The sequence below is a fragment of the Emys orbicularis genome, chromosome 1, assembly GCF_028017835.1.
Source record: "Emys orbicularis isolate rEmyOrb1 chromosome 1, rEmyOrb1.hap1, whole genome shotgun sequence".
Taxonomy (NCBI): Eukaryota; Metazoa; Chordata; order Testudines; family Emydidae; genus Emys; species Emys orbicularis.
In genome coordinates this window covers 106,226,799-106,242,304 of record NC_088683.1, presented here as the reverse complement: position 1 = coordinate 106,242,304, position 15,506 = coordinate 106,226,799, and the positions used below count along the sequence as shown (strand labels likewise).

At 43.2% G+C, this 15,506-nt stretch overlaps 1 protein-coding gene across 1 annotated transcript in view; it reads right to left on the bottom strand.

The window, feature by feature from the left end:
* The window catches only part of GNPTAB (N-acetylglucosamine-1-phosphate transferase subunits alpha and beta), a 62,446-nt gene extending 47,177 nt beyond the window's left edge, over nt 1-15,269 (bottom strand). The window contains exons 1-2 of the mRNA XM_065401468.1: nt 15,153-15,269; nt 6,058-6,143 (exon numbers count right to left, since the gene is read on the bottom strand). Of these exons, the coding sequence (XP_065257540.1) occupies nt 6,058-6,143; nt 15,153-15,269 (203 nt within the window). The remainder of the gene's footprint in view (nt 1-6,057; nt 6,144-15,152) is intronic.
* Between the last annotated feature and the right edge of the window lie 237 nt (nt 15,270-15,506).

The following is a 15,506-nucleotide window of genomic DNA, read 5'->3' as shown; positions in this document are numbered from 1 at the left end:
TGTCTACTCAAAGTCTTGAAATGCTGACACTCAATATTAGGCTATTTATTATCTCAGAGCATTGTATTACTTTTAATCAATAAGTCTTGTATAAATTTCTTAGTGAGATTGGTAGACTTATGTTCTCACATGAAGACATGACATTCATGCCCTGAAAAAACAAACTTAATTTCCTTTTGATCTATCAACTGCTTTTAATATTGTTGACCACAAAGTGGTGTTGGCAAGAATAGATGGTATTTGAAGGGGAAAGAACAGAACTGTTCAACAGGACAGACATTCTGCATAATTGCTCCATTGTCTCAAGAGCTCTCTCACATAGCCGTACTGCAGGGCTTTAGTCTGTCACTCCTGTTTAACGTGTATGTGAGGTTGCTAGAAGAGACTGAGAAACTATCTGGATTGCAGTCCCACCAGTATGCTAGAGAAACTCAAGTCTACAGCTCAGCTTTACCAGACCTGGAGATAAAAGTTTAGTTGATTGGTTTTCCTAGCGTCTGGTCAGGTGTGAGGCCTGAATGAAAGTCAGTTAGATGAAGCTCAGATAAGACAACGGTCATGCTGGAAAAAATCAACCACAGAAAAAAATTTCTTCAGTTGTTCACAACCTAAAGGTGCCTTTTAGATCCTTAGCTGTTTCTGGATGTTCAATATAGCAGTGGTGGTCAACAATGTTTTCTATCTTCACTTGGCTTGGAAGTTGCAATGGTTCCTTTTTTATGCCTATTCCACCACAGCTATCTGTGCTTTTGTCACCTCTGGAATGGATTACTATAATGCATTCTGCATGAGGCTACTCCTGAAACACACAGAAAGCTCTATTTCTGGGGAATACAGATATTCACTCTGTAGTGTGTCACGTGGAGTATATTTCACCTCTGCTTCACGGAATTGCACTGGCTTCTGATATATTAATAGGTGTAATTTAAGGTGTTTTTGACCCATCAGATCCAGGGCCGGCTCTGGCTTTTTGGCCGCCCCAAGCAAAAAAAAAAAAAACCTGCGGCGCGGCCGGAACGCGGATGCAGGGGGACCGGCTGGGGGGTGAGGGGGTGGAGGAGGGAGCGGGCGGGAGAGAGAGAGAAGGGGGCGGCCAGGGCTACAACAGGGGCGCTGCCATGCGGCGCCTCCTGCCGCGAGGGCTCCGCTCCGGTCGGCGGGGAGGGAAGGAAGAGGACTGCCCTGCAGGGCGCTCTGGTTCTCCGCGCCGCCGCCCTCTACAGGGCGGCCGGAGCGGAACAAGAACAAAAAAAAAAAGTGGCCGTGCCGCCCTAGGATTGGGCAGAATGCCGCTTCCAACAATCTGCCGCCCCAGGCACCAGCTTGCTCAGCTGGTGCCTGGAGCCGGCCCTGATCAGATCCATCATGGCTTAGAATCTGAGTAACAAGAGCTCTTTTTGTGGGTTGTGACTGGATGGATTATTTAGGCAGACAATCCCTAGAGTTGTATGTCTAGATCCTGGGAGTTTTAAGTGGAAGGGCCTTGACTCTGGAATTTGCTTCCCTTCTTAGTCCAACAAAGCCTAAGTATGTTGACTTTCTGGGTATAGTGCAAGGCCTATTAACTCACTCTTCTTTTGAGGAGCTGCATTGAAAAATAATCCCAATTCCAAGTCTTTCTTAAATTATAGGAGATTTTTAGTGCTAGTTTTGACTGTTAAAATGTATTATTTTTAAACTGTCACTAACACTAAATATGGATATATCATTATATCAATTAGAAGTACAGTATAAGCTACTATAATTAAAATGGGCCTATTACAGTGCTGCCATATTCAGCCACATAATTTGTAAATAAAATTAGGGAAAGAAACATTTTATGGTTATATGTATTTGGCTATAAAAATATTATGTCTCAATTATAATACTGGTTTGACAAGTCTGTTCTCCATTAGCAGGGAAAATAAAACAACCAGTGTCTACAAGATTAGAAAAATATCAACACAATTTCACTTAACTGTTTGTATGTGCATAATCTGAAGGCTGCTCTTAAAATTGTTTCCAAACTCTCATCTATACCTATTTTTTTTTTAAAAACCAATTCCATATAAACCTAACATTGTTGTGGGATTAATGGTTACCAATAAACACTAATAAAAAGTAAGTATTTTACAGAGGTTATACATAATAGAATACAGTGATTAACTATCACTAGGATTATTCAATAGCATTAAGGGAGAAAATTTTAGTTCTTCAGTCAATCTTTTTCCAAGTTTTTAGTAAATTTTGCATTGCCTCTTCAAAAAATAACTTACAGACTTTTACATCTCAAAAGGTATGTTATCGTATTATTTAGATGAAATTTAAAAGGGAATAAAAAAAGGCTACTTCAGCATCTTCCTCCTCAATTGCTCAGTATAAAGTCTCTCCATGAGGTGTTCTGCATAAAGCGGATCACTTTACACATCTGACGTGGAATTTAATACTAAAAGAAACTTTTAAATTTGGAAGGTTTCCAGACAATAAAACAATTGTCTTACTTTTACCACATCTCCTTCTTTCCCCCACATGGCCCCACTTTCCAGTTGCCGGCCAAGGAAGTTGGGGGGTCAGATCTTGTTTGACCAGGAAATGGGAGCTGATAGATTCATAGATTCTAGGACTGGAAGGGACCTCGAGAGGTCATCGAGTCCAGTCCCCTACCCGCATGGCAGGAACAAATACTGTCTAGACCATCCCTGATAGACATTTATCTAACCTACTCTTAAATATCTCCAGAGATGGAGATTCCACAACCTCCCTAGGCAGTTTATTCCAGTGTTTAACCACCCTGACAGTTAGGAACTTTTTCCTAATGTCCAACCTAGACCTCCCTTGCTGCAGTTTAAGCCCATTGCTTCTTGTTCTATCCTTAGAGGCTAAGGTGAACAAGTTTTCTCCCTCCTCCTTATGACACCCTTTTAGATACCTGAAAACTGCTATCTTGTCCCCTCAACAAATTCCCATAGCTCTGAAGAGGGATTTAGTTACAGCTATGGGAATTTGTTGCTTCTTCCATTGGAGATCCAGAGCCTGCCAGCTGGTTCTATATTTGTGTGGTGAGGCTCACAGAGTCGATAAGAACTCTCTTAACTACCTTCACTTGCTGGCACAGTCCTACTACGAGCCCTAGCTCTTTCCCTCCTCCTCCCCCCATCAGCTTTCCAATTTCTTCCCATCTCCCTGAGCCTAAATTACAACTCTGCTACTCCATTCCCTATGCCTGGAGCCCCATTCTGTTCCTTCTTGGCTCCCCATCTCCTGTGTCTTTTTCCCTCCCCAGCCTCACTCAACATCTTCCCCCGCCCTCCCACCTATTTGTGGCCTTCGCTTGTTGTGTCACATTAAATTTAAATTGTATGCTCTATGGTACTGGGCAGGGATTATCTATTCACTTGCTTTGTCTGGCACCTAGCGCTTTTTGGCACACTCAAATATTATTTGGTCATGTTCCAGAACGGCATACAATATAAATTCAACATGCCACAACAAGCAAGGGTTGTTAATAGATGGAGGAGGAAGAACAGAGGTGAAAATCATACAATCATACAGTTAACATGTAGATTCTCACATGCAAGACTGAAGCATCAAGTTTTTAAGATTATTAATGAGAGGAGGAAAGTGACCTGGTGAACAGTTTTGTGGTAAGCATTATACATACCACAAACAGCATGAAAGGAAGACAAAGAGAAGACAAGGAGGAGATATTGAGGCTAATGTGTCTCATGGGTAGGGTGACCAGACAGCAAGTGTGAAAAATCGGGACGGGGGTAAGGGGTAATAGGCACCTATATAAGACAAAGCCCCAAATATCGGGACTCTCTCTATAAAATCGGGACATCTGGTCACCCTACTCATGGGACTGCTGAAAGAGACCAGGCTGCAGATGAAAGAAAAGCTGCAATGTTGAGCCTTAAAGGCAAGAACAAGAAATTGTCCTTGTCCTTACAACTATTTAGTACAATTTCTTATAATTATTAATAATAAAATCACCAGTTTTTTAAATCACTCGCAAAATAAAAATTTGTTCTTTTTTTTAAGTATGTGTTCCTATGTACATAAGTCAAATTTTAACTTTACGATGTTATTAAAGAAAATCACATCATAATGTATAATAGTTTGTCAAGTAATGGAGATATTCTTTTATTGTTTTTAAAAGGCACTATACCAGAGATTTAAACAAAGTAGAAAATGTACTAGCATGTTCCCAAAAACTGTACTGCTCACTGTCGTAAACTGCTTGATCACTTGATATCTGAAAGAGATGTGTTTTACTTTGCGTCCATTTAAATATTTGTTTACTTTCAGGAGAACAATTCTCTCAAGCCCAATTTGTTGTGGGTCCCTCCTTTTCATTCAGTTTAATTTCAGAGCATAAAGACAGACAGGATAGAAAGTATCAAAATCAGAACTCCTCTATCTACAGGTTATGCAAAAGGCGCATCATGTCTGTAAAATCTCACAAAAAGATTCCACCAGCCCCACACTGATTCAGCTCACGTGCGAAGGATATCCATTTAATCATAGGATTAGGTAACAAGGAAGGCTTGAACTACTGTAGCTGACAGATGCAAGAAAAATATACCCCTAAACCAAAGTCATTTTTGGTATGCCAATTCCAGGAAAACTGCAACATGGAGTAGCTAATTGTATACAAATCTCCTGACAAACCTCCCAATACTGCAGACTCCTTCCTATCACACCTGACAGAGCAAGTGTAAAGGCCAGCTAATGAACTCAAAATATTAAGTAGCTCTGGTGCCTACTATGAAAACTTTAGGACTTGCCCAGTCACCAGTTCCACTCATTCACTGATCCTTCAGCTCAAGAGTGGCAAAAGTCTCCTCTATAAGGAAGCATTCCCTGAAGAACCAAACCAGAAAAGAATTAGGCTGCACATTGCAAAACAGAAAACTGACTATATCCATAAAACAGTGCTGAGATTTGCATGCCCTTTTTGGACAGACCCTACTGTTTTATCTAGTGACAGATAGTGACAGGCATTTTAGAAATGGATATGGATAGCAAAAGACAGACCAAAAAGCTCCACTGCATAGTTCTGCAGAAACATTTCATCTCTAAACTAACGATTATCATCTATAAGAGCTACAAAAGCGTCCACTTTCCTTTATCACTGATCTTTTTGAGGGTGGGGAGATAAGCGGAAGCAGTGGGAGGTCTAACGCACTACAACAAAATGTACAGTAGAGCGCAATCCTGTACTAGCAGGGGGACAGACTACATGATCTAACCCTTCCTCCCCCCGCCAACTAATTTCCATGGTCCTACGATCCAACACATTTTAACTCTGATTCAGCATCTGGTTTTCAGTGAGGTCCTCTTTTTTAGACAAGTTTCCAGCTGAGTTTACTGAGGCTAAAAGAAACCAAATGACTTACCCTAAGTAGCTTCTCCCACATTACAGCCCACAGGCGTACTGACTTCCTGAACAGTAGACCCCATGATTATTCAAAACGTGAACTAAAACACCGTAAGAAGCCTCCCAAAAGTTGTCACAACTGAAGAATAACTATTCATATGACTCAGGCTTCACTCTGATGTGACCAGTTTCTCTGATTTAAAATCATTCAGTTTAAAAGGTCCTCTTTCTCCATGCCTTGTGACATTTTCCACTTAATAATGACCTCCATACAAGATGAAGGAAAACTTACAACATATGGAAAACAACACTTCCTGAGATGTTAAAATAAACCAAGTTGGAACTTTACTTGTATATTTATATGCACACACTTTAATATGCAAAATTAGTCACTTTTCCCTTCTGCAGTGCTAAAAAGAACTATTTTGTTCATTCCAGACTGAAGTGCTAATGTAGTGTAAAAAATGCTATTAAACAAGTTTAAAATCTGAGTTCTCATGTCACTATCGCTTCCAATTTACATTTTCTGATTTAATACATAAAGTGTAAAAACAAATACAAGTTTAGTACAGACTTAAAATTTGTAGGAGGAAAAACATCCAGCTATACAGTATGTTACTGCATCTTAAACATCTGGCAAACATACACAATAGCTAAATATGCAACGCTATAACCCCAAGAGTTATACCAGAGCTTACCGATTCTGAAATGATTTGCCAGCAATGTTGTCTCTATAAGAATCAAACAAAACATGATACTGGTCTCGACTCCACTCCAGGACAACCTACAAAGAAAGAAAACTTGGAGTCACATTCTTTTTAAATTAGAATTAATGATAATTTACTTATCTCCCTTCAAACCCTTTACTATTATATATATATTATATATATATTATATATATATATATATATATATATATATATAAATTCAAGTATGATGTGCACGTTAGTACACACAAACTGGAAATTAACCAAAGAAAAAAATGTCACATTTAATCTCCAAACACAGATCAAACCTGAAACCCAGGACACACTTCGTAATGACACAAAGAGAATGCCCACAGACTCTAGTTCAGCTGGGAGACATAAGGATTGCCATATCAGATCAGACCAATGATCCATATAGTCCATTATCCTAGCTCTGACAGAGTTATTTTTTTTACTCTCCAATTTGTCCACATCATTCCTGAGGTGTAGCGCCCAGAACTGGACACAGTACTCCAGCCGAGGGCCTCACCGGTGCCAACTAGAGCGGGACAATTACCTCCCATGTCTTACGTATGACACTCCTGTTGATACACTCCAGAATGGTATGAGCCTTTTTCACAACTGCATCACATTGTTGACTCATATTCAATTTGTGATCAAGTATAACCCTCAGCTCCTTTTCTGCACTACGACCACCCAGCCAGTTATCCCCCAATTTGTAGTTGTGCATTTGATTCTTGCTTACTAAGTGTAGTACTCGGCACTCGTCTTTTATTGAATTTCATCTTGCTGATTTCAGGCCAATTCTACAGTTTATCAAGGTAGTTTTGAATCTAATCCTATCCTCCAAAGTGTTTGCAATCCTTCCCAGTTTGTCATCTGCAAATTTTATAAGCATACTCTCCACTCCATTATCCAAGTCATTAATGACAATATAGAATAGTACTCCACTAGACATGTGCTCCCAGTTTGACAGTGAATCATTGATAACTCCTCTGAGCACAGTCTTTTGACCAGTTGTGCACTCACTTTATAGTAATTTCATATACACCACATTTCCCTAGTTTGCTTATCAGAACATCTTGTGGACTGTGCCAAAAGCCTTACTAAAATCAAGATATCTCATATCTACAGCTTCCCCCATCCACTAACCTACTACCCTGTCAAAGAAGGAAATTAGGTTGATTTGGCATGATTTGTTCTTGACAAATCCATGTTAGCTATTACTTACAACCTTATTATCCTCTAGGTGCTTACAAATTCATTGTTTAATAATATTTCCAAGTATCCAAGTTAGGCTGACTGGTTTATAATTCCTCGGGTCCTCTTTGCTCCCCTTTATAGGGACAGGTACTATGTTTGGCCTTCTCCAGCCCTCTGGGACTTTACCCATCCTTCATGAGTTCTTGAAAATAACCACTAATGGTTTTGAGATTGCTTCAGCTAGTTCCTTAAATACCCCAGTGTGAATTTCATCAGGCCCTGCCAACTTGAATACACCTAAATATTCTTTAATGTATTCTTTTCCCCTAGTCTGGCTTGTGTTCCTTCCCGCTTCATTGTTAATATAAACTGTGATGAGTATCTGGTCACAATTTACCTTTTTAGGAAAGACTGAAGCAAAATGGGCATTAAGTACCTCAGCCTTATTGATGTCATCTGTTATTAGCTCTCCTTACTCACTAAGCAGAGGACCTTTGTCTTTCTCTTGCTCCTAATTGCTTTTTCTGTCTGTCCCTTGCTAGATATAATTGATTTTGTGCCTTCACTTTTCTGAATATGTCCCTGATGGCTTGGGCTAGTCTTTTGTACTTCTCCTTAGCAATTTGTCCAGGTCTCCACTTTTTGTAGGATTCTTTTTTTATTTTCAGGACACTCAAGGAGTTCCTGACAGAACCATATTGGCCTCTTTCTAGTCTTCCTATCTTTCCTTCGTATCAGGCCAGTTTGCTGTTGAGCCTTTAATATAGTCTCTCTGAGAAACTGCAAGCTCTCCTGACCTCTTTTTTCCCTTAGATTTTCTTCCTATGGGATTTTACCTACCAGTTCTCAGAGTTTACTAAATAATTACCACAAAAGGAGATTCTTTCCTCCCCCCTCAACATGATACTACTTTTTAAAATAATTCTTAATACTTCATATCAATTATTCACCAGGCTGGGTGCCATTTATATGGTTGCATCTTCCTTGCATTACAAAAGAACATCAAACTACAAAATAAGTTATTTCTCCAAGCTAGCATTCACAGAATACAACATTTCTAAAGCCACCTCCACAATGAGCTGTATCATTCACCACCGAAGTAATGACAAGCCTCCTATTGACTTACATGGGTAAAGGATCAGGTCCAGTGTATTTGGGCCTACCACAAGCACATATAAACCCCCTTCCAAGTCTGCAAAAAAAGGCTCTTTGCAACCAAAACCATGCCTGTCAATTCTCATCCTTCTCACACACGGAGACAGAATTTACAAAATGAGCATAATTGGTCATTGTTATTTCAATGTGAAGGTAAATAAATGTTTATCTTAAAATAATACAATTCAAAAAATCTGTTTTTCATCTAAGTCTCTTCCCTCTCTCTCTAGCAGATATGCTAGTCTCCTCACAGTCTCAGAAACTAGTTTAACACAGAACTAAGATGGCAAATAGTATTTTTTAATGTAGATGTTATTACTAATAATGATGAATCCAAGCATAATCTACACTTTAGAATTCTGAGACAATAAAATCTCAATTCTTATTATGAATACAATTTTTGAGAAAGAAGAGGGTTAACTGTGCAAATACCTCATCACTTATATCAGTTAAACCATAAGGACCTACGTAAGTGTCACCTTACAAAAACAAAGATTTATGAATCCCATGTCAACTTCACTAGCTGCTTTGAACTGCTAAAAGCAATGATAAATTTTAAGATAAATGTCATGTTTCTCACTCCTGACATACCCCTTTTCCTATGAAGAAGGCAACCACATTCTGTTATTTGTATTACAGTAATGCCTAAGGAATCTAAAACTGGGGTCCCACTGTACTAAGTGCCATATGAACAACTAGGAAGAAAGTCTCTACCCTGAAGCTATTGTATCAGTAATCCAAATATGTCTTTCGCTCATGTTCCATCTACACAGGGCTTTGAACAAAGCTGAACCACCAAGAGAAGCTCAGTCAAAAATTGTCTATAACCAAACTCTGCCATAATGAAGTTCAACAACCATGTTCCAACCAAACCGTGGGCTGCAATACTTAAACCTGGTTATAACACTTATTGGATACAAAAAAGTTTGAACTGCACTTAAACTGCATTGGGCTTTTCAACTCATAGATGGAGCTTGATGCCAACAAGCCAACTTTCACATATTGCTGCTACCAGTATGTTGTCAGTTTTGAACAATTTGCCTTATCTACCCATTTTACTGGCAGCACTAATGCCTACTGCGGTGGATTTACAGCAGGCAAACCCAATTTTGTTTAATTGCAAGTGCCACTCTGGCATCAGTATTAAGTTTTGCAATAGGATAGCAGCCTCTCTCTCTTTTATAATTGGATCATAAACAACCGCTATAATTAAAGTACTATCACCCCAGTTCTTATAGCTCAAAATTTTCTACGTCTTTTTATGCTTGGTGTCTGCCCAAGGGCTAATTATTTCTGGAAACTTTACTCAAACACAATTCAGCCATTTTTAAGTACAAGAAGAGTGACAAAAATACACTCTTACCATTAAAATATATGTGACTGTTTCTGAACAGCTCTAATGCTTAAATGGCTGAGGGGTAGCGAGATGAAATGTGCATGGAGACAGCTCTCACTGATAAGCAGTGCCTTTGAGTGATTTTGTGAAGATCTGTTGTGACTTGAACAAATAGTGAGCAAAAAGCACATTTCAGGCAGGTGAAGTATATTTTGCACTAATTTTTAGCCAGTTTTACCAGTATTCTAAATGGAATCCAACAATAGCCATCAAATCAAAATATCAGTGAAAAACGCAAAAAGTTTACTCAAACTTCCACCACTTTGTCTCTGTTTTTCAATCAGCTCTAGTTCTAAATGAAAGGAAACTCAGGACCTGTCTACAGAGCCCCGCCTTCTGGACTATGGGGATCTGAATAGCCATGGACACCGAAGTGTCCCCCCGTGTGGATACTGCAGCCGCAAACTAAGCGGTTCCTAGTTCACCTTAATGTAATCCTGTTTGAAGAGGACTACATTTAAAAGGTACCTATTTCGCATTAACATAGTCCTCTTCAAACAGGATTACATTAATGCAAACTAGGAACCTTTTAGTTCATGCCTGCAGTGTCCACGCAAGAGAATTACAGCACAACACTTCAGTGCCCACCACTATCCACACCTCTATAGTTCAAACCAAGGGGCAGCGTAGACAAATTCTTAGTCATGCATAAATAGGTGGCTAAATGCATTGCACAGTGAATTCATTCCCAAGGTGTTCAGCATAATCAAAGGGAGGAGAGGAGGTTATAGCTGCTTGTCCAACCACGTCTTTGGCATTTCCTGACTTTTCAATGCTGTTCAATTTTAAAATTCCTACATGTAGTTTATTCTAATGGAATTTTATCTAAGATGAATTCCTCCATTAAACAGAAGAATTAATTCTGTTCATCTTATAAACTGATAATTATTGACATAGACAAGCTTATAAAACTCAGGTATATAACCACCATTTGTGGGAGATTTCTCATCCGTTATTAGATGTACACATTGAATTTGGGGTTTCCAACTGCATATCACATGCAAACAAGTACATGTTTTAGTTTATTTTTAGATATGATTTTATCACCAGGAGTTGCAAAGGACAATGTAACATATACATTGCACAGTCACTAGTCAGTTTCAGAACATAGGAAAATTTGTGGTAAGATACTGCTCTAAATGAATGCACAATGAAATAACACTGCCCCCAATATGGGCTTTCAGCCTCTTAGCATCCATTTTACAAAAAGGCATACTTACCCTCCACAAACATTCTCTGTTTGATAAAATCTGGATACATTCCCTAAGAAATCCTCCCAATAGATATCTAGGTACAGTTGAGAAACTGCTAGAGGACTGGGATCTTTAAGATCTGAAGGGTATTTTTATGTTGCATTTGCAGGCCAGTGTTCCCTCTGAGTCTATTTGATTTTGACAATCACCTAAATTGGCAGTTGTCATTTTCAAAAGCTTGTGTTTATTTCTTTTTTGATTGTGTTGACCTGATATATAATTAAGAGTGTTTAGTGTATCTGTGCACGTGCAAATCATTCCAGGCAGTTCAGCCCACTTGTTAGGAAAAAATTAAGTTGCATATTATTTTCGGAACAGAAATATTAAAAACGATAAAAGCAGGACAGTCAAAATACTGATGATATTGCTGAGCAGCAGGAGGTTGGAAATACTGAATTCAGTTCTCCAGGCTGCAGGGGAAAAGAACTCAATCTCCCTATTGTGGTAACAGTTGGCCATTCAAAAATGGCATTAACAGAGCTCTAAAGAGAACTCCAATCAGCCTGCCCTGATAAAAGAAAGTGATAATGATAAGTCATCTGAAGAGGGAGGGGATGGAGGTTATACAAGCAAAGAAACCAAGGCCTCTGAGAAAGTGCTGATTGTACCCAGTCTCTCACTGCCCAGGCCTGCTGAGACCATTCAGCACTGAAAGGCCCTTTTCTTGACATTTAAAATTCACACACTATTTCTGAAATGGACCAAAAGAAGAATGGCATTTTTCAGTAAAGACATATAGTATATTAGTTCCCTGTGTTCTCCTGCAAAACAAAATTGTACATGCTACTTGATTATAAAGCTGCTTCAATTTTCAAAAATCTCTAGAGTATTTTATCTTGAAATATTAAACTGCAATACAAATTGCTTTCATGATGCAGGAGTGCTAATCAAATTGGGGCTACAGTCAACAAATGCTAATCACATTGAAAATCTAAATCCTGGTGTGTGTTGGGTTGGATTTTTTTAAACTAATCCTTTCACAAGCTCAAGAGTCAACAAGAACTACACCCCACCCAGATATCATACTGTCAGTAATATCAAATCATCATCATACATCTTTTCCTTTGCGTTATCTTGGTATCAGAATAGTAATTTCAGAGCAAAGTGAAACTGCTTACAAAACAGGCAGCGTCTAACAAGGTTCTGAGACCAGGGTTCTATTCCCTAATTGTTCACTGACCTGCTGTTTCACCGACCTGCTGTTTCACCTTGGTCAAGACACTTCATTCCTTTGTACCTCTGTCACCATTCCCTCCCTTCCTCTTTCTTGTCTACTTACACTGTAAGCTCTTGGAGCAAGAATGTCCCTGGCTATACTGGAAAAGAGGTGTATTTTTAACATATTAGCTGTTTTGATACGTGTTAAGATCTGTGTGTAGACTAGGCAATTGTGGTTTTAACACGTTACCTGATCAAGGTGAACCCTACCTGAGACTTATTTACACTAGGCTCATAAACACATTTACTAAGGTTAAAAAAAATTCTCTAGTGAACACAAGGTGTATGCATTTGTAGAGTGCTTAGTACAACAGTACAAGGATCTCAGCTGAGACACACAACAAGAATGATTGCTGCTATGCTTGGATATAAGTTTTCAGCTTAGCATATTAAAAACATATAGCCTTACATACAAACTGGTAGCTGAATGAAGAATTTAAAATTAAGTTGCCTGAATCCACTTTCCAAAACAGAAGTCAGCTAACTGACTTGAGAGGGTTTTTACATATATGACCAAATTCGGCCTTAACTTACACTTTCAGTGAGGTGATCTTAATAGGTTGCACAGATGTAACATAATTTGGCCCTATAAAGAGCTTAGTAAGATATTAAAAATAAGGGTAAATATGACCATATTGAGTAGTGCCCCAGAACCAAATGGTTATTTAGCAATTCCACAAATCCCTGCATTGTGATTAGCTGAAGGGGATCCAATTTGTATTATACACAAATCTCTGTATTCTGAATATACCAAATACATCAAAATTCCACATTCAGTTCCCCACAGCAAATATGGCTGTCTCAGTGGAGAGCAATAGGAAGGCAAGAATGTTGCAGGGGAAGAGAGTGTGAGTTGCTTAAGGGAAAAGCAGCACTTGAGAGAGTGATAAATTCAAGACATCAAAACAGAGCGTCCATGGGTGGAAGTGCTACAAGGGGTGAAGCAGGAACACTGGACAGGAGTGGCACAGGAGAAGTACTGGTTGATGCTGGCTAGGGAGACCCTATGAGCAAGGGCACTTAGAGGCACTGAACTGGTGTGCTGTAAACTTCTGCAGAAGACAAGATTGTATGGAGGCAGTAGCACCGTGGTTCAAGTGCTGTAGATGGGTACGGCATTGGGATACTGAAGAGGGTTCTGTGATGGTGCTGCAGAGACATTGGAGCAAGTGCTGCGTACCGTGGACTAGCCAGTGCACTGGGCATGGGGGAATATAGGGAGGAAAGGCAAGAGCACAGGGGTGGTAGTACTCAAAGGGCAGGGGAAGCACTGGAGATGGGTATTTTGGAAACACAAGTTATAGGAGATGGGGGGATGCTTCTGTGTAGGCACAGGGTCCTGCAGGGGGAAGCCAGCATACTGGGGTGGGTGGTGTGGAAGCACAGGGCATGACAGTGGAAACAGGGCATTGTATTATGGTAAATGTCAAAAGGTGGGGTGGGGGGCTCTGCAGGAGCATCACAGCTTGATAGTGAGGGGGAAAGAGGGCACTGCGGTGGGAAGTAATTCACATACTTAAGATGAGTGTTGAAAGGGAGAAGCAAGAGGGAAGGTTGGGGAGGCAAGGGGCACAGTGGTGCTTCAGGGCATATGCACAGGGTGGGTTCTGCCAGGGTGCTCAGAAGGGATGTGGGGGCTGCTACGGGGCACAGGGTGCTACAGAGGGAAGGAGACAGGGACTGTCACTCAGGGGCGCAGTGCTGCAGGGCACATGCACAAGGTGGGGGTGCATCAGGCAGGAGCACCACAGATGGGGCTGGCTGGGCACATGTGGATGAGGGGGAGGGAAGCAGGGCACTGCATGGGGTGGGTGCTGCAGGGGGGCAGGGGAACAGGTAAGACACACGGGGGGGAGGGGTGTCTGTGGAGGGGAGGGGGCCGGGGGAACATGGCACACGTGCAAGTGGGTGCTGCAGGGGGAGGGGAGCTGGGGAAGTGGTAAGATGCGTGGGGGGGCTGTGAAGCTGAGAGGGAGGAGACCAGGGGAGGGGGCCGGGGGAACATGGCACACGTGCAAGTGGGTGCTGCAGGGGGAGGGGAGCTGGGGAAGTGGTAAGATGCGTGGGGGGGCTGTGAAGCTGAGAGGGAGGAGACCAGGGGAGCATGGCACACTCGGAGTGAGTGATGCGGGGGGAGGGGGAGTAGGGCGCACACGCGCAGAGTGGGTGCTGAGGGGGACCAGGGCAAACGCGTGGAGTGCGTGCTGCGTGCGGGCCGGGAGAGCGGGTAAGACGCGTGGGGGTGTGCTGTGGAGCGGAGAGGAAGAGGGCCGGGGGAGTAGGGCACGCGCAGGGGGTGGGTGCTGGAGGGGGAAAAGGGAGCAGGGCACGCGCGCGGGGTGGGTGCTGCGGGGGGAAGGGGAGCAGGGCACGCGCGCGGGGGGGTGCTGCGGGGGGAAGGGGAGCAGGGCACGCTCGCGGGGGGGTGCTGCGGGGGGAAGGGGAGCAGGGCACGCACGCGGGGGGGGGTGCTGCGGGGGGAAGGGGAGCAGGGCACGCGCGCGGGGGGGGGTGCTGCGGGGCGAAGGGGAGCAGGGCACGCGCGTGGGGGCGGTGCTGCGGGGGGAGGGGGAGCAGGGCACGCGCGGAGGGGGGGTGCTGCGGGGGGAGGGGGAGCAGGGCACGCGCGGAGGGGGGGTGCTGCGGGGGGAGGGGGAGCAGGGCACGCGCGGAGGGGGGGTGCTGCGGGGGGAGGGGGAGCAGGGCACGCGCGGAGGGGGGGTGCTGCGGGGGGAGGGGGAGCAGGGCACGCGCGGAGGGGGGGTGCTGCGGGGGGAGGGGGAGCAGGGCACGCGCGGAGGGGGGGTGCTGCGGGGGGAGGGGGAGCAGGGCACGCGCGGAGGGGGCCGGCCGTTACTGACCTCTCCGAACTGCAGCGCGGAGACGAGGACGAGGACCAGGCCCCCGAGGCAGAGGCAGGGCCCATACCTGTGGGACAGGCAGGTGTAGGTCTGTCTCTGCAGGAGCTTCAGCAGCATGACCCGCCGGCCACCATCACCCTGCGCCGCCCGCGCCGCCCGCTCACCGCGCTGCCATGCGTCGGGGCGGAGGGGGCCGGGTCCCAGCAGCTGGCCGCCGCCGCCCGCTGCCTCCGCCTCCAGCCCGGCTCATCCCCGCGGCCGCTTCCGGGCGCAGCGGCAGAGCGCGGCTGCGATGCGAGACTGGGCGGCGCCACCTAGCGGGGCCGGCGCTCAGCGACGCGGCCTGGCTCCGGG